Here is an 18,206-nt window from a genome sequence, read left to right on the forward strand (position 1 = left end):
TTTTAATATTTTTTAAGTCACTTTAAACTAAATAATATAAACAAACAGAAAACATGCATTATGTGTTTAAAAAATAACAAAATATCTTAATAATAAAAAATTGAAAAATAATCATTTTTGTTGGATATTTGATTTTGTTTTCTCTTTTCTTTGTGCAAACAAACAAATAACAAAAACAATCCAAACACAATTACATGATCAATACAAATGACATATAACAATCAAACATGTTAACGCTAGTGTAAAAAAACTCCTCTCATTGCAAGAACAAAAAATGATCAAATAGAGCATATTATTTAGTAATATTTATTTAGCAGCATTTATAAAAAAATTGACTAAATAACTTAAAAACAATGTTTGAAATCTATTACAGAAAAATATTTCTCTCAATCGTATATTTCTATTGACACATGAGGAGTCTGAAAATATTTTTATTCTAAATGAGAGAAAGAAATTTTGTATGACCTTAATATTTATTAATACTTTATTTTTATTCAATCCGACTCATCTCTTTTGTCTTCCTATTATTATTTGACGGCAATGTATAAATTTAAGTATTTAAAAATTAAATTTAAAGTAAATTAAAATAATAGTTAGTTTGATTGAGTTAAATACACTATTAATGATCTTATTAAACTAAAATAAAAAATGACTTAAATAACACCATTAATATGACAAATTGTAATATAAAAAAATAAAGTGATTTTCTGTGAATTTGAAAAAAAAATAAAGTGATTTTGTGTGAATTTGATGTCAATGTAATCACAATTCACATTCATATAAAGATATCAGTATAGATTAGTATAGATAGATAGATTAATTTAATTTTAATTAATTTTAAATTTTAATTAATTAATTTTAATTTTATGAAATAGAAAATGAAAAAGAAAACATGTATTCAATTCACATATTTATATTAGTATGGTATAGATATAGATATAGATAGATTTTAATTAATTAATTTTAATTTTATGAAATAGAAAATGAAAAAGAAAATATTTATTAATGATTAATATGAAAATATGTATTAATGATTAATATTAAATGAAAGTAAGGATATTTTTGTAAATTCACAATTCAATTCATATATTTATATTAGTATAGATTTTTTTAAAAAAATTTCACCCCCCATGATTGAATCTTGACCCTTGATTGGGTGTGGGGCACTGCCCCCACACCCAGGATCGACTTTACCGAGTTGACTATGATAATTGTTGTGATGAGGATGTTGGTGCAAATCAGCATCCTTCACAGGACAAGAGTGAGAGATCAAATACATATTTTTTTTTTATTTTTTGTCACCCCTTAGAATTACAGTTTTTCTTAATTAAAAAAATACTAATGTTTTTCGTGTTGACTTCGTAATTTCTGCAACTATTTTTGTTTAGATTTAGGCTTTAGTTCAACAATTGAATTTTGAAGTCACGCACAGGCCAAAACTCTGCGCAGGGTGGTATTTTCTAAGAACAACTAAACCTTGTTGCATCCTAAATAGCCTAAATCGTCCCAGAAGACTTACAATAACCTACCTGATTAGATTAAAAAGTTCTTATGTAATGACTTTTAATTGTAATTTAAATAATGCTTAACTAAATCAATTAAAAATTAACTAATATAGAATTCTCGACTTTAATTAAATAATAATGAGATTATATAAAAAAAACATTTTTTAGAAAGATTTACATACCGTCTTTTTATATATTTTTAATTTAACCATAATGATATTGTTCATGCCCAAAAGTTTGTGTATTATATTGGAATGATATATACAGGTATATCTAAAGAATAAAAGTTTTATATAATTTTAATTTAAACAGAGGTAATATTCTTGATCTCCATTGTTCGATGTGTTTTATTTATTTTATAATATTAAAAGTTCGTAAGTTCTAATAAGAAAAAAGTTCCGTTCAAAAAAAATAATAATAATAAGAAAAAAGTTTTATATAATATTTCGTTTTTTGGCGTAAAATTTATCATATTATCTATGAGCTGAAAATCAGTCGCCGCCCACAATGGAAGTTGAAGTGAAGCTCCGCCTCCTCTCCTCAGCCGCCCACGAGCACCTCTCCACCGTTCTCTCCCCTCACCACCGCCAAACCCACCTCCAAGAAAACATCTTCTTCGACGGTCCCAACTCCGAGCTCTCCTCCAAACTCGCCGCCCTCCGCCTCCGCTTCTACGACCTCGACTGCCGCTGCATCCTCTCTCTCAAATCCAAACCCAATATATCTGCCGGAATCAGCCGTATAGAAGAACAAGAGGAGCCCTTTGATCCCATCATCGCCCGGCAATGCGCTGCGGAGCCCTGGCGTCTCCTCCGCTTCGACTCATCCTCCGACATTATTCGACTGGTGAAGGAGGAGTTTGAAGTCACGGAAGACCAGGGTCTGGTGTGTTTGGGGGGTTTCAGGAATGTGAGAGCTGTTTATGAGTGGAACGGGTTGAAATTGGAGCTGGATGAAACGCAGTATGATTTCGGGACTTGTTATGAAATTGAATGTGAGACGCCGGAGCCGGAGATTGCTAAGAATTTGCTTGAAGGGTTGTTGAAGAGTAATGGGATTGAGTATAAGTACTCGGAGGTCTCGAAGTTTGCCATATTCCGAGCTCGGAAATTGCCTCTGTGAGGGTAAACTCTGTTTTTTTTTCCTGACCTTAAGCTTTGAAAATTTAGCTGCTTCCTGACCTTCAGCTTTGAAGGTAAGTCATTGATTCTTTCGATGCATTAGCTTGGGAGTTATTGAATTATCAACTTTAAACAATTAAGTAAAAGACTCTGAATATATGTCGTTGCGATGGTAACAGTGTGCACTCACATCTTCCGGTATATACTATATAGGCAAACACAGAGAATGATCGATGCTATTATATAGACAAACGCAGAGAATGATCGATGCTATCTTTGATAATTGTTCCAACTCATGAAACCCCAACACATAACTTTGATTTTGATGGCAATTGTAGAATCGAGATAGTACCTCTCAAAACCTGTAAATCGAAAGCAATCAAAGCAGCACCTTTAATTGAGTTCAATCTCAACATCACATGGACAATCATATAAAACAGAGGACACGAATGTTGCTATCTAACGACATTGTATCTCTAATTTTCCCTCTTATCTGGAGATTAGAAGAATTTGCATGCAAGCATTGGACGTAATTGAGATTGTTGCTGTAAATATTGTCGGTCAGTATCTGTCCATTGCATCATATGAAATTTTGTGTGTCCATGCTATTGCAGGAGGCCGATATACTTTGAGGAATCAGTGCACTGTTCTGTTTCACGTTGGAAATGGCTTCTGTGACATCCAAGAATGTATTTTGACCTGCAAGCAACCCAAGGGATTTGAAATGGTTGGGAAGTGTGAATCCATAGATACATGTTTGTGTAGGTATCCATTTAAGTTTATTGTGTTTGCTGTTGTAAAATTAAATTTTGAGATTAGAACTTTGAAATAAAGTGTGAATGTAGACATGTAGTATACCGTAAACGGTTAATTTTTTCAATAGAAATATCGTTTCTTATTCATATCCTGTATTCTTCCGATCCTCCCATTTGTGTACTTTTCGTAATATGGAATCTGAATCTTGAGATTAATTCGTAGCGGCCAGATTTTGCTCTTCAAGTCTCAAGTTTACTTGTTTATATCTAAATTAATCTTAGTCTTCCAATAGCTTGTTGTAATCTTTGCAACAAATTTTCTATGATATGTAATCATATGCGTTCAAATTGATCTGTCTCTGTATCTGACTAGCATAAAGGGGTTTGGCTGACATTTACAGAAACTCGAAACTTTCTGCACATTTTTGCTGTAATCTTCCCATTTTTTGTAATCTTTGAATGGGATTATATATCTTGCATGTTCTCAAAGTTAGATGAATCTACTTGCTATAAGGGTGTCGTTTTCCACTTTGAATACAAAAACAGAAGAAGCTGATCGATTGTGTGAAGCTGGTCAGCGCTGCTTCCATGAATCTCCTTCCTGTTCTCCTAGTTCTTCCAGGTTAAACCATTCCATTTGTTCAGTTTCTGAATTGCTAATGTCGAAGGTCCAAATAAAATGTTGTTTTCATAAACTTGCAGGTTGGGGGATGCTTTGCCAGGTCAGTACACCATTCAAGTTTCGGATACGAGCCGATTCTGTGACGAAGGAGAATGTGATACGAGGTGCAAACAGATGAAAGGAAGTGCTGCACCTGCGTATACTAAATAGATACATGTTATGTAGGTATCCATGTTGAATATGTTAATGCTGGTGTCTTGTAAAAGTTAAACGAGTTATTTGTTAATGTGATGAAGACTGATATTGGAGCTTTTAAATAAAGTGAAATTAGATTTATATGTATTACAAGAACTTGATTGCATTACAGTATAATTTTCTGATGCACACTCAAAACCCATGAAATAAGTTTTATTTGTTTCAAATAATTTGCTTAAAAAATCTATATGTCGAAAAGTTATTTTCTCCTTGTTACTTGGCAGCCCAACGAATTCGTCCATCACCACATGCTTTCAAACACCAAAATTAAGATAAAATCCTTCTATTTTCTAACAACAATTTAACGAAAAAACTAATTATTTAGACACATTTTATTAAAAAAATGAAAGCTATTTTCTTCAAGAACTTCATCGTCTTCGTCTCATCGAGAATATCAGTCAAGTTCTTGGTATACCGAAGCTAATGGCAAGAAACATAGCATCAACAACAGTCACAGAGGTTGCATCATAATAGACAGGCTTTAAATCCTCTCTTTATCCCTTTTGCATACAGATTATTTCCTATGAACACGACCCCGTTTTGTAATAAACCTTTAAAGTTATGTTTCATATGATATTTTGGTAAATTTAACTAACCATATTTTATGGATAATCTAAATTATTCTGCGAGTCTAAAAAATATTAAAAGAAAGTAGATGAAAAAATTGAAGCATTATGCTTATCTAATATATTAAAACTTACCTAGGGAAATTGTGTGTCCTTTGTAAACAAAGGACGTTTGGCATACCTTCGTCGCAGAATGTACGTAGCTTTGAGTAAATGGTTTGGACAAACGTTAAAAAAAATTCTTACATCAAACTTGCTTACATTCCGATTCCATTATTGTAATAATTTCACTACTTAGACCTTCGAACTTCTCCGATATTGGCAAATATTATCTCCTAATGACTCCAGCAAAGCATCTCTTTTTCTCTCTTCCTCAAAACTTCATGTATTAAACATAACCAACGAAGAAAAAATAAATTTAGTTGCAAACTCTAACTTCATTTCTCTTGTGCCATGGAATATATACATGTTTCATTTCTCTTAATGTTCATGCTGATAAGTCTTCTTTTTCAATGCATGATTCGTAAAAGACTAAAGATTCAGTGGGATGAAACAAATTGTGTGGAATATCTCGACAAGGCATAAAATCTATCGAAAGGCTAAAAAATCAGTTCTCCAGAAACAAATTCTAAGACGGGAATTTGATGCCAAATAAAAAGCAGTAGGTTCAAGAAACATGAAACAAAAATATCTCATCATTGATGTAAAAATAAAAAATCGATCATTGAAGCTACCTGAATGGTTCATCTTACATAACATCTATTCAGTCAAACTGTTAGTAATCAAAATGTTTCGAGTCACAGACCGAATTTAATTACAAGTCCAGCTCCCTAAACTGCATGTCTTCAAAGAGAAGTATAACAGAATGCCAAAAAAAAAACAGTCCGACTAACAGTCGGATGCATGTTTATTTATCAGTTTAATTTGCAAAAAGGAAGCTGTTTACTACCAAATATAGACAATGCAATAGATAAAGAAACACACTGTAGGAAGGGAGGTGGGTGGTGTAAAGCTTGTGCATTGACAGCCAATAGATTATCTTTGTGCCTGATCTGAAGCAGAGACTCCAACTAAAGGCGTATTTGGTACACTACTCGAGGACCCGTTTTCATTGGGTGGTGACACACCCCATTTGCCTTCAGATTCAAGGGGTTCAATAACATGAACTGAACCATCCGACAAACCTAATGCAAATTGGTTCGGTTCTTGTGGATGGGCCGCGACCACAAGTGGGTGCTGGGGGTGCACGCTTGAATTGCTAGATGAAAGAAAAGAATGCTTTGGGTTAGGCATTAAAGATAATAAATTAACAAAATTCAAAATCCAGGTGAAATGTGTAGTTGAAATAATAAATTAATTTGTTATTTTATTCTGAAGATCATCAAGTCGAGACTAGAATGTAAATATTTCGAAATTCGTTAGCTTGACAGACTTGCCTGACACTTGAAGTGAGATAAGCAGTAGGATTTATTCGACATCTTAAGCGGAGGTGTGCAGCGGTGAAAATGCAGACAGTAGAATCTAGGAAACTGGCATATATCAGTTGGCTATCACATGAAAATGTAGCATGAGATATAAGGGCTGCTGATTCACGTGGGATCCACTGAAATGAAAAAAATTACAAATCAAATATTCGCAAGTAAATGTGTTTTCATTGATCAAGTTTTCATGGGGTAAAATATACCTGCTTTATGCATTCTAATTTAGTTGTCTCGTATATAGCAAGCTGAGTCTCATGTATAACCAGAAAGTGCATCTGGTCCTGATGAAACTGGACGCGTGTTTCAGATTGTGACATTGGTGGTGATCTTCCAGAAGGAAGTTGCAAATATTTTGATTTCTGTTTTTCCCATCCATCGGAGTTCCATACAATAAGCTGGAGAGGAACGATGTTAGAAGAATAATTCAATAAAGATGGGCGAATGACTCGCAAAAATCCTCAACACCATTAAGCTTCAGAAAAAAATCAATAAAGGCCAAATAATAAAAGTCGTCCACCTGAGAATCTGCTCCTGACGAAACTAGAACATTCAATGCATGTGAGAAAGCCAGACCTGTAATTCTTTTAGAATGGCCTTTAAGCTTGCTTTTGACCTGTAAAATTTTAGATTAATAAGGCCACTTTGACTCTTAACGTTTAGGCATAAGAATACCATTCACCAGAAAACAAACTATCAAGTGCCCTTATGTTATATACCTCATCTACACGAACATTATATATCTGTATAGTAGAATCATCCATGCCAATAGCAATTATATTATTATCTTGGGGATGAAATGCCAAAAATGTTGCGGCCGGTGGTGGAGGCATAAAAGTTGTCATGGTCTGACCTCGTCCATAAGAAATAGAAAGAAATGAGTATGTGCGCAATGTAAAAAAAATGTGTGTATTTATATATACAGGCTCTTTGTTTGCTACAATGGTGATATACAGCAAGTGACGGATGGCTACATCCAGTGCAATAACCACATATAGCAAAGAAATAATCGATAAAACTTTACCTTGAAAGTCATCATATTGAACAAAGAGATCTTTCCTCCAGATGCTGACATAACATAAGAGTCATTTTTGGACAAAGCAAAACAAGAAACAGCCTCCTCGGGGTTCGTGTCTGTGATATCATTTGTCATCAAAATGCCACTTGATGGTTGCCATAATTGAGGTGAAACACTAGCTGTTGCCTACAGATGAAATGCCCGATATCAAGATGATTTTATATTCCAAATGTGGCTGAATCAACTTTGTGAAATGCTGTGAAGTAAATTTGAACCAACTCCTACCTTTCCACTTGAATTACGATCATTTCGTTGCCATTTCCAAAGTAAATGGATCGCATTTGAAGCTAAGGCTAGTATAGCATTACCTGAATTAGTATATATCAACCTCGATATCTGAGATCAACACAAGAAAAACCTTGTTATACCAAACACATATAAGCTAATCGAGGTACACTAATATGGGTGAAAACAATAAGGGTGGAATTGGTAAATACATACAATTGTTAATGGAAGTGCTTAATGAATATTTATCTTATCGAATAATAATAATATTAATAATAATAAATACATAAATATATCAGATGAAGAAATGCACTTGAAAAAGGATTCACCTTTGTTACTCGTAGATTCTCAGGGAGTCTCAACGACCGACATTGTGAGGGTTCACTAATTTCAGTGAGCTTCCAAATCTTTGATTTGTCATTAGTTTCTTCAGCTATTCTAGGTTTCACGTCTCCAAGAATTTTTGCATCCCCATTCTAACATTAACCCAGACATATTTTATGAATGAAAGACGATAAACAAAATTCTTCAATACAGCTAAAACTGACAAAAATATGCCCGCAGAAAGCAAAACAAGAGATACCATTGCAGGGATACCAGCAGAGGCAACCCTGTCGGCAAGGCTAGCAGCACCAGCTACTGGGAGATGTTAGAATTGGGATTAGCGTAGGCTGCCACACTGATAAACGAGTATGAAAAGCTTTTAATTATTATCAACTCGGTGAGGTGGCTCTGAAGATATTTAAACAATAGAAGCAAATACCCTTGAAGCTTCAGATGATCTGGAAGCATCGAAAGCAAGATTTTCAAACTGGCGTAGTAATCGAAGACCATCAGCGTTTGCCAAAACTTTTATTCCATTTTCATTTGCAGAAACAGCCAACAGGCTACCATCTTTGTTGAAGCGTATTCGAGGACTTGCCTTGAATGTGTACAAGTAAAATCAAGATTTCACGCACACTTACACACAAGCATATAAAATCACATAATCAAAGAAATCTCACAGGAAGACCTCCATCAGCATCAATACTGGTCAACAACTGAGTATTGTCCATATCCCAAATTTTGATGGAAAAATCATCACCAGCAGCCAAGAACCTATTTTTAGTCGTGTCAAACTGCACAACCCCCATAGATCGTTTTCGGAAACCTTGATACGTTCTTTTGACTGCTCCTTCACTTTCATTCCATTCAACAATGTGCGATTCACCTTCTTTACTGGTCCCACAAGAGAACAACCTATACAATAAAGTTGCCAACTTAAAATCTGGTCGTAAGAGAAACAATTCCACATGATATCATCCTTGTAGCAGGTGATCGACCTTGTTCCATCAGCACTATAGGCCATGGTGGTGCAAAAACGACCAGGAGCATCATAATCAACTCGAGATCCCAAATTGTCATACAACCATGCTTTAATCTTTCCATCAGAAGCAGTGGAAAAGATAAACTGAAGATCATGGAAAAACTTCATAATCAATAGGAAACTCAAAAAAGCAAGATGATTATGCCTCATCTTTTTAATAAATGTAATATGATGGATCCATTACCTGAATGCTCTCTTTATGGTGAGGGCAAACAGAATATACAGGAGCTTCATGACCTTCAAAAGTAAATTGTTTTGCACCATTTGTGGCATCCCAAACCTAGAACAAACCGATACATTGTTCCCTAATATCAGTGTATTTTTAAAAAAAAGTATAGAAATTTATCTTTAACCAACCTTGATGAGCTTATCATCCCCACATGTCACCACGGAAAGCTGCTTATTGGGGTGTGAGAATGCAAGATCATTAACTCCACCAACATGAGCATCAATCTACAATAGCAGCAGTTGGTGCCAAAAAATTATAAAAGTGAAACTTCAAGTTAATAAAAAAGAACACTGGACTATACCTCCAAATGCTGACGAACATCATCGTTTCCATTATATGAATAAATATGTACAAGGTGTCTGGAGTATGCAACTCCTATATGGAAGAACAGATAAACAACGATTTACGTCATATTAAGCCATTAATTTTCTAATTATACGCATTCTTTATTTAATCGCAAATACCAAACAAAGAACCATCAGGGCTCCAAATCACACGATTCACCAAGACCCCTGGATCTTTCACGAGAGCAGCCTAAGATAAACAACAAAACTTTGTGTTTCAAAAACAAGTGCCTCAAAGATTTAGTTGGGATGAAATTGTAGTATATCGGAAATTAATTTAATAATGAGAATAGGTGGGCACCTGTAAAGGCATTGTACATGCACTCAAATCCCAAACTTTGAAGTTTTTCTGAACCAGCCTCTCTCTTGAACCAACTTCCCACAATCCAATATCTCCCATATTAGTACCAACTGGATTATAGCACAGCAAACACCGTAAAGAGAATAAAAATCTTTAAACTTTTCACGTCAAAATTTTGTGAAAAAAAAAAGTCCAAGGATGTTGTGTTATCGGAGACCAAACCTAGAAGTAGACTCTGCTGGATAGGATGGAAATCCATGCTTGTGGGAGATGATCCTTGGATCAAATTCCGTGCCACGGTCTTGGGAAGGTCATCTGGCACATTGAAAGACTGGCTATGTGCATGCCCGGGAAATGATACAGGAAGAACATTTACCGGTAGACTTACCTGCTAATCAAAAATAAAGATTACAATATGAAAGCATTATCGGGAAAAAAATTCAGGGCCCAAGATTGTATCTACCACTTATCCAAATACCTCGTCAGAAATTCCCATAGGCCTGATTCTTTTACTTATATGATCAGAATCGCCCAATGGAAAATCAACAGAAGGATTTGCAGATGGAGTTCTTGGATTCTTCATGCCAGCTGCAACAAGAACATAATCATCATTAATAGAACAGCAGGGACCTATAGCAAGAAAATACTTCGACTCACATTATCGCTTGAATATCAGAGCATCGAAAAAAATGTCAAAAGTCCGCATAATAAAAATTCGACTTCTTTCCACAGTTCTAGAGGAAAATTAGTCTACTTCCAAGACAATTTTTCAACAGTACTGCAGTCTAAATGTAATCTTCAACATGTGAAACTCCATGACAAGATTTAGATCTCTAACTTCAAAAGGAAAGCTACCAGCAATTGATGGACCACCAAGACCTAAAGGTCCTCCAGAAACAGACGGATGAGATCCAGTGGGGGGATTCGACATCCAACCAGCAAGAGGGGTCTGAACTGAGGCTGGAGTTGTTTGAAATGGCTGCCGTATCAATCACAGGTCGGTAAGCAAGAAGTAACTATAAGACAAGATAACAACTGCAGAAAATAATCCCAACCACGTGTGCACCCAGAGGAGAAAAGCCTCCGGGTTTTGGTACTGCACCAAGTAGAGGATTGTTAGCTGGAGAAGGAGCATGAACGCCATTTGACTGTCCACATGAGTGATCCACAAATAAAGTTTTGATATCCGGGTTTGGCCGAGGATTCTTACAAAGTTGGTGCTGCCAATTTAAGCTGCAGAATTAGCAGGTGTGAGTTTCTTCTTTGCATAGTAGTGAAAACTAGAAAATATGAGTCCTACAATGTGAATTTATCTGGTATAATATAATATCAACAATTGATGTGACAAGAAACTAAACTCGAGGAGCATTTCAAATCACCGTGTAACTGTTGAGACAGTTTTTTCCAAGTCACGCATATGAAATATATTTCCTCACCACATCAAGAAAATGGGACATAATCAGCAACTAAAAATGTTGTGCAACAAAGAAAAACCAATTTATGACTAATTAAATTTGTCACACATAAAAGTCTACCTTTGGTTGATGAGAGTACGGAGCCTTGAATTCTTGAGGTTTGGGAATTGTAACTTGTCCCGAAACAAGGGATTCGCTTCAATAAGCTTCTTCAGTTCAACCAGCATAATGGCACGGGCAGATTTTGTATCTCCGTATTTTGATAGTTGTTCATTCTCCCTAAGCAACAATGAACTTGCATAAAAGGCATTCCAATAAATGTAATGGCAAACATCAACAAATAACAACTTCATCAATACCTGAAATTTTCTAATGTCAACAGCTGTGTAATCTCCTTGAAAAGGTCTTCATTGAAAGATGCAAAAACTTTAAGATCCTTAACAAGGATTTCAACAGCTTTGGACCGATCCTGCCTGATTATGACAAACTCATGTAAGTTTCTATGTTGCACTCCATTTAAATTCATCAAAATTAAAGTAAAATCTCACTTATCCAAAGCTTCAAGATACTTCTGTTTCCTAATTTCGAAAAATATCTTCATTGAATATCTATTGTCATCCACTTTGGTGAAACCCGAAAGGTATCTTTCAACCTCATCCCAGTTCCCATTGTGCACTTCATCCTCGAAATACTTCATGTTAAAGAAAAATCCAGATTCTTGCTCAAGCCTATAATTAGGAACACTTCTATTTAATAAAAAGCTTATCCATCACAAATAACCAGAGAAGACAAAATACACACATGGGCACATGTATGATAAAAAATCAACCTACTTGTGAACAGTCTCTTTAAATTTCTCCTCATCCAAGAACTGTAGGATCAGGAATACAAGCTCTCTACTGAGAGAAGACATTATACCAAACACTTCTTCAAGCCAGGGGAAATTTTCAAATGCTAATTTAGTCGCAGATCTGTAAAACCCACGAAAAATACTAAATATAAATCAAATAAAATATAAAAGAAGAGGGTCATGTAACCTACCCACTAGACTTATTTAATTTTCAAACAGAGCATCTATTTAATAATTGCTTGACACAAGAATCAAAATATCAAGAAAATATGCAAAGATCAAACAACCACGAAAAAGTACTCAAAAATCAAACCAGGCAAAAAAATCATCAACAAGACTTAACATAGACCTAGATCTTATGTCATCATCGATCGGAAAACTCAAAAAACAAAAAAAATCCTTATTTTCCTTCGGTATCAACACAAGGGTTGGAACATGCACCGACAAAATACGAATAAAAAAGATTTTTAAAGAAAAAATCCGAGGTTAATTGAATGGATCAGAGAAATGAAAGCTACTTTAAAAACAACAAGAGGAATCCGAGATGCACAGAAAAAGGGAAACAAATGGAAAAATGAGAAAAGCAGATACAAACCCCCTAAAAAGCGAAGTCAAGAATCAATATTATGCGTCTACACTTGGAGAAGAAATAAAGTTTTCCACTTTTCAGTGGTAAGAAAAAAAACACCAGAACCCCCTTTGAAAAAAACATACACACACACTCCAACACACGGATACACACATATATATAAATATATATGCAGAGGAAAAAACAAAGGTAAGAGAGTATACTTTCCAAAAGGGAAGTGATAGATCGATCTGTGGAGAGAAACGGCGAACCCGGGGTGAAGATGAGAGGGATCTCTCTTGCTTTCTCTCTCTACATATACTGATTGTATGTATTATACGTACATACATTTACTTACACGGTCTGTCAGTTTCTCTCTACTTTCTCTCTCCATTCTATCGTTGTTGATGGGAAAAAAAACTAAGAGGTTAGGAAATAGTGGAAATGATAAGCAGCTCTACTTATCATTCTGATAACTACGATACGTTATTGTGCTTATTTTTAAGAGGTTCATTGAACGTATCAATCAAGGTGGGGCCTATCAAGCCGGCCCCCTTATTATTGTTTTCGGCTCGGGATTCTCAGCTGGGCTTCGTGGGATTTGCTGAGCGTAAGGTTTTTATTTTTTTATTTGTCTTCTATCCCAATATAATTCAATTAAATAATATTTAATTTAAAAAATTATGATTTATCCTTCTTCTTTTCTACAGTATAGACAGCAAATATTTGGTATATTAACAATTATCGTCACAAATATTTCAATTTAATTTTGATCCGATATGATTTTACAAAAAAATTAATGCTTAAAAAATTATTTATGAACACAAAATTTGACGTGATTCATTTAATGCATGTAATGGTCCATTGGATATTTATATAAATAAGGGTGTCATTAGTGTGCTGCTGGGAATCTGGTCATGAGTTAGTCTTGAAAATAAAATTAAAAGAGTTTAGTTTTGAAATTAAAGAATGTGTTGCCATAAAAGATAAAATTTATTTATTTTATTGATGCTTTTATTTAATAATAATGATATACATCGAAATTGAGTTTTGTTGATGATAATATATCTGAATATAATTTTTTTTATTTAAAAAAAATTATTTCCTTATAAAAATATAGTTTTCATATTTTGTAAGCATCTCTACTAAAAAAATATATATATGTAAGATAAAATTTGTATATATAAAAAAAATTGTGGAAAAGGGTGTGGATAGTAGGGCGAGAGAAATATGTGAACAGGGCGAGAAACATGTGTGTTACATTTGAATCTCGATGTTGTTGTTGTGTTGAAGTTTCAATCTTGTTGTTGTGTTGAAGTCTCAATCACAACATCTAATCAAAATTATTATTAGAGAGTTGTTTATTGAACTTGATTTCGGATTCACAAAAGTTTGCATTAATTGTTATTTAGTTATTTTCAGTGATAAAAGTTCAAGATGAACTATACTCTCTCATGTTAAGGAAATTGGCTTTTTATTATTCATTAGTATTTTTATTATGTGTAAACTGACTATTTATTTTGTGAATTTTTTGTCCCGATGCACCATAATTGTTTGTTTCTTATTTCATTTACATAAAATCTCTGTGTGTTTGGACTATTATGCTGCATGTTGTGTTAGGCGTCACAACACCGCACACAACACTTAAATCTGAAACACACAAATATTTAATTATACAATTATTTTATGTTAAACAATTCTTTTAGTTTTGATGCTGATTTTTTTTTATGGATTGACATATTTGTTTTTTATGTATTGCTTTTTATTTCAAATTATTCCGAAAATAATAATTGTATAATATTTTTTATGTCGATGGAACCCACGGTTGTTACCCTTCAATACGCATTGGATAACCCTTCAATTCAACACAATAGCATGCAAACATATTTGATAATTGATAAAAAATTGTGTGAGACGGCTAACAGATCGTATTTTGTGAGACGTCTCTCTTATTTGGGTCATTCACGAAATTTTTTATTTTTTATGCTAAAACTATTACTTTTTATTATGAATATCGGTAAGGTTTATCCATCTCACAGATAAAGATTCGTGAGATTAGTCTCACAAGAGAGTTAGTCTTGATAATTTAGTCTGAAAAGTTTTGATAAATAAATTAAACTAACGACCATTGGTGTGTGTTGTATGTGTCTATAATGAACCTCTTAAATTTCACAATATATTTGAATACAATAATAGGCATTGAATGTGTCATGTTTTCGAACGTCCTGCTTGGCCACGAGCCGTTGGGACATTTAATATTCCATCTAAACAATTAAATAATCTATAAATTATTTATTGTTCCGTAGCTGTTCTCGTCTAAACATTTTATGCATGCTCTTCTTATTAAATGGGCCATTTCGTACACTAAAAACTTCTATATATTTTTATATTTTAAAAATATGTTTAGATTTTATAAATGCATATCATATCTAAAACCATTAACTGAAAAATTGAAGTTGTTTTAAATGAGTTATGAGAGAATGCCTGCAACATCTTCTTCTTTCAAGTTTTAATATATAAAGTAATTAAATTTACAAGTTATAAAAAAAGCGAGAAAAAAATCATAAGCTAACAATAGTTTTTCAAAACAGAAATAGAAAACTGAAAATCAGATTTTGATCATTGAGTGATTATAATGTTACTTTATTATTATGATTGTAGAAGTCAAATTTTGATCCATCATATTATAGATTTTAATTAAAAAACTAACACATGATCTGAATTTAAGAAACTCACAATATGAATATTTTTGAAACCAAAAATTGATATTTTGTTAAGAATGACAAAAACTTGTGTGAGACGGTTTCACGAGTCGTATTTTGTGAGGTTGATATCTTATTTGAGTCATTCATGAAAAATTATTACTTTTTATGCTAAGAATATTATTTTTTATTGTGAATATCGGTAAGATTCACCCGTCTCACAGATAAAATATTTGTGAGACCGTCTCACAAAAGACATACTATTAAGAATAAAGCTTTTATAAGATGGTTTGACAGATCTTTATTCGTGAGACGCGTCAAAATTATCTATATTTACAATAAAAAAATATATTAATTTTTACAAATAACTCAAATAAAATATTCATCTCACATTTACAAAGGCTCGATAAACAGTATCCACACTCATTCTATCCAAATAATTTAATTAATTTTTATGATATGATTGGTGCGCAATAACTTTATTAGCTGAGCAGATATTTTATCAATATTTTTTACTGTCACTCGTTGGCCCCACCTTACCACTTCGACAATTCAGTTGAGCATTACCCGACAGTCTTTGCTTTCGTGATTATTATAAATAGTAAATTGCAGTACTCTATATTCATATGTATTTAGAGCAATAATATCAAATACCACGATATTTCATATAAAAATATCGCGAGAAAGTGAGCGTTTGGTCTCGGCAGGGAACGAATACAATGTCAAGTTGTCAGCGTCGGATTTGCGTTTTCAATAAAAATATTACGGTTTGTTCATACTTATGGTCGTGTGGTTCTCCCTGCTTCAATATCAAAACTAGCCTATGCCAACCTATCCTATATTTCTTTTTAAATTAAATAAATAAATAAGTATTAGTTTTTTAGAAAAAAAATGGCTTAATTTAATAATAACACTACGTAAAACATGAGATCGAGAAAGAAAATCTGTCCACTAAAATTTACATGACTTTTGCTATTTTTTTTAGTAAACAGTTTTGCTTTGATCGATTCGATATTCGACACACTCAGATCACGTTCGTACGCATGTATACAAGTCGAATTTTTTTCGGTTGATAGATTGTTTACAAGATATATATATAAGAATAGGGACCACGATAATAATGTGAATTGCTTACCAAACGAAATTGGATGGTAGCTGAATTAGAATACCCCCGTGAGGCGAGTCTTGTAATATTGTGGGTCAACTTAAAACACAGCTTCAACACAATTCCAGTCCAATATTATTTTATTTAATTATGTGTGCTTATGGTATATAATAAGGATCTAATTGCATCTACTCTGGGTCTCCAGATAAGACTATTTTTCGAAAGCTACGTTTGATTTTAATATGCTTATAATGGATTAAAATGATTTTTTTCAAAATATGATGGATTATTATATTGATAAAATGCATGTTTATCCAATTTGTGACCGGAAAGTATTTAATTATATGAACCATGTTAGGAGAGTACTGATCGAATAATGATGTTTGAGTCGATGTACGATTTAAAAATAATTTAAGTTTTATTGTTATCGACTTCAATTCGTTTGCGAAATGACACATAAATAAATGTAAATTTTTTATTTAATCAGGTCATTTTTTATATCGTCGAAATAATCAATTACATGATTTTATTTTGGATGGTCGACAATTATACACACATCACCGCGTGGAAAACACTTGTTTACCTTCAGAGTCATAAATTTGGTTTGTGTTCATCGGGTCTGCTCGTCTCACCACACAATTTAAGTGTGTTGGGTTAAAAAAAATTCAACCAATTTAAAGGCGGGCCAACCATTGCAAGTCGTGGGCATAGTCGGGCTTGGGTTTGACTGCGAGTCTGAAATTTTTTTATACTATTGATTTATGTTGAAACATGTATTTTTTTAATGAATTTTTTTTATTAATTACTTTTTAAAAAATGTTGACGTGTGAAATCATTAGTTAGAAATTTCATTGATATTTTTTATAAATATTTATTTATTTATGAAATGAAAATTTTAATTAATTATAATGACCTTTTAAATTTATTATATTTTTTTAGGTTAACTCGCCTAACAACCCACATTGGGGCTGGAGCCACTCCTTACCAAGTCAAATTGTTGGTTTTTCTGTTTGACAACTGTATTTATCTCAAGAAGGAATTCCGTTGATGAAGTAAGTAAGCGTTCGATCAATTACAGTAAATCGACTATCCCTCTTCTCGGACAAGCTTATCACATAGAACTTGCTCGGTGTAGTTTACTTGACTAGCATGATTTACAAGTTATTACGTTAGCACGAGAGTTTATCCAGTGTGAATCATAGAGTAATGACAACGTTTACCAACTTAATTTAAAAAAAAAAACAATTATTTGCCATGGCATTAGAGACCGAATTTAGGGACCACAAATAATTTTGTTCTGTAGTTTGCATGATCTAGATAATTACATGGATTCAACATATGTGGCTAGAAAAAAATCAACTGAATAATAAAGAAACTCGTTTGATTTTTTGTATCTCCTCATCCTACATGTGTTGTTGTGCTTGGAATTTTTATTAATGCCCGTGATTCGTTTCAACATCAAAGAACGCTCACATACTCATCATTCTTGACACGCAAAATGGGATGCTCTATCGAATTATACATACATACATACATACATATATATATATATATATATATATATATATATATATATATATATAATATTAGTTATAAAGAGTTGATATCGGTAGATATATAATTTAAAAAAATTGATATATATAGATAATTTATGTAGCCATAAAAATGCATCTGTTTTTTTTTTTATAATTGAAATTAAGATCATTGTTTGAGAGAACCAT

The 18,206-nt window shown here is 33.1% G+C and overlaps 2 protein-coding genes across 12 annotated transcripts; one reads left to right on the plus strand and one right to left on the minus strand.

The window, feature by feature from the left end:
• Positions 1 to 1,951: 1,951 nt before the first annotated feature.
• Positions 1,952 to 4,338, plus strand: LOC140834965 (triphosphate tunnel metalloenzyme 3-like). Of its 11 annotated transcripts, none has more exons than XR_012118795.1 (4): positions 1,952 to 2,629; positions 3,241 to 3,391; positions 3,928 to 4,003; positions 4,084 to 4,337. XR_012118795.1 is itself a non-coding variant. In XM_073200209.1 (3 exons), the coding sequence occupies exon 1, from the start codon at positions 2,013 to 2,015 to the stop codon at positions 2,625 to 2,627; it is 615 nt and encodes a 204-aa protein (XP_073056310.1). In that variant the 5' UTR covers positions 1,952 to 2,012; the 3' UTR covers positions 2,628 to 2,645; positions 2,679 to 2,700; positions 3,241 to 3,488. The 11 variants fall into 11 exon arrangements, 3 of the variants coding, with proteins under 3 accessions (XP_073056310.1, XP_073056312.1, XP_073056309.1); XR_012118796.1 differs by having other exon boundaries at positions 3,241 to 3,387; XR_012118792.1 differs by having other exon boundaries at positions 3,872 to 4,338.
• Positions 4,339 to 5,528: 1,190 nt separating this feature from the next.
• LOC140834967 (topless-related protein 1-like) lies at positions 5,529 to 13,077 on the minus strand. Its single transcript, XM_073200212.1, is given in 27 exon segments — positions 5,529 to 6,082; positions 6,261 to 6,427; positions 6,509 to 6,700; positions 6,823 to 6,918; positions 7,022 to 7,150; positions 7,327 to 7,506; positions 7,606 to 7,716; positions 7,935 to 8,081; positions 8,189 to 8,236; positions 8,238 to 8,276; positions 8,369 to 8,527; positions 8,610 to 8,844; positions 8,928 to 9,055; positions 9,156 to 9,251; positions 9,329 to 9,424; positions 9,502 to 9,575; positions 9,665 to 9,734; positions 9,846 to 9,955; positions 10,068 to 10,236; positions 10,324 to 10,433; positions 10,701 to 10,824; positions 10,901 to 11,078; positions 11,381 to 11,539; positions 11,620 to 11,733; positions 11,809 to 11,988; positions 12,094 to 12,231; positions 12,903 to 13,077. Coding segments are annotated over 26 exon segments (3,414 nt in total). The 5' UTR covers positions 12,174 to 12,231; positions 12,903 to 13,077; the 3' UTR covers positions 5,529 to 5,859.
• Between the last annotated feature and the right edge of the window lie 5,129 nt (positions 13,078 to 18,206).

This window comes from Primulina eburnea, chromosome 6 (assembly GCF_022965805.1).
Source record: "Primulina eburnea isolate SZY01 chromosome 6, ASM2296580v1, whole genome shotgun sequence".
In the NCBI taxonomy this organism is placed as follows: Eukaryota; Viridiplantae; Streptophyta; class Magnoliopsida; order Lamiales; family Gesneriaceae; genus Primulina; species Primulina eburnea.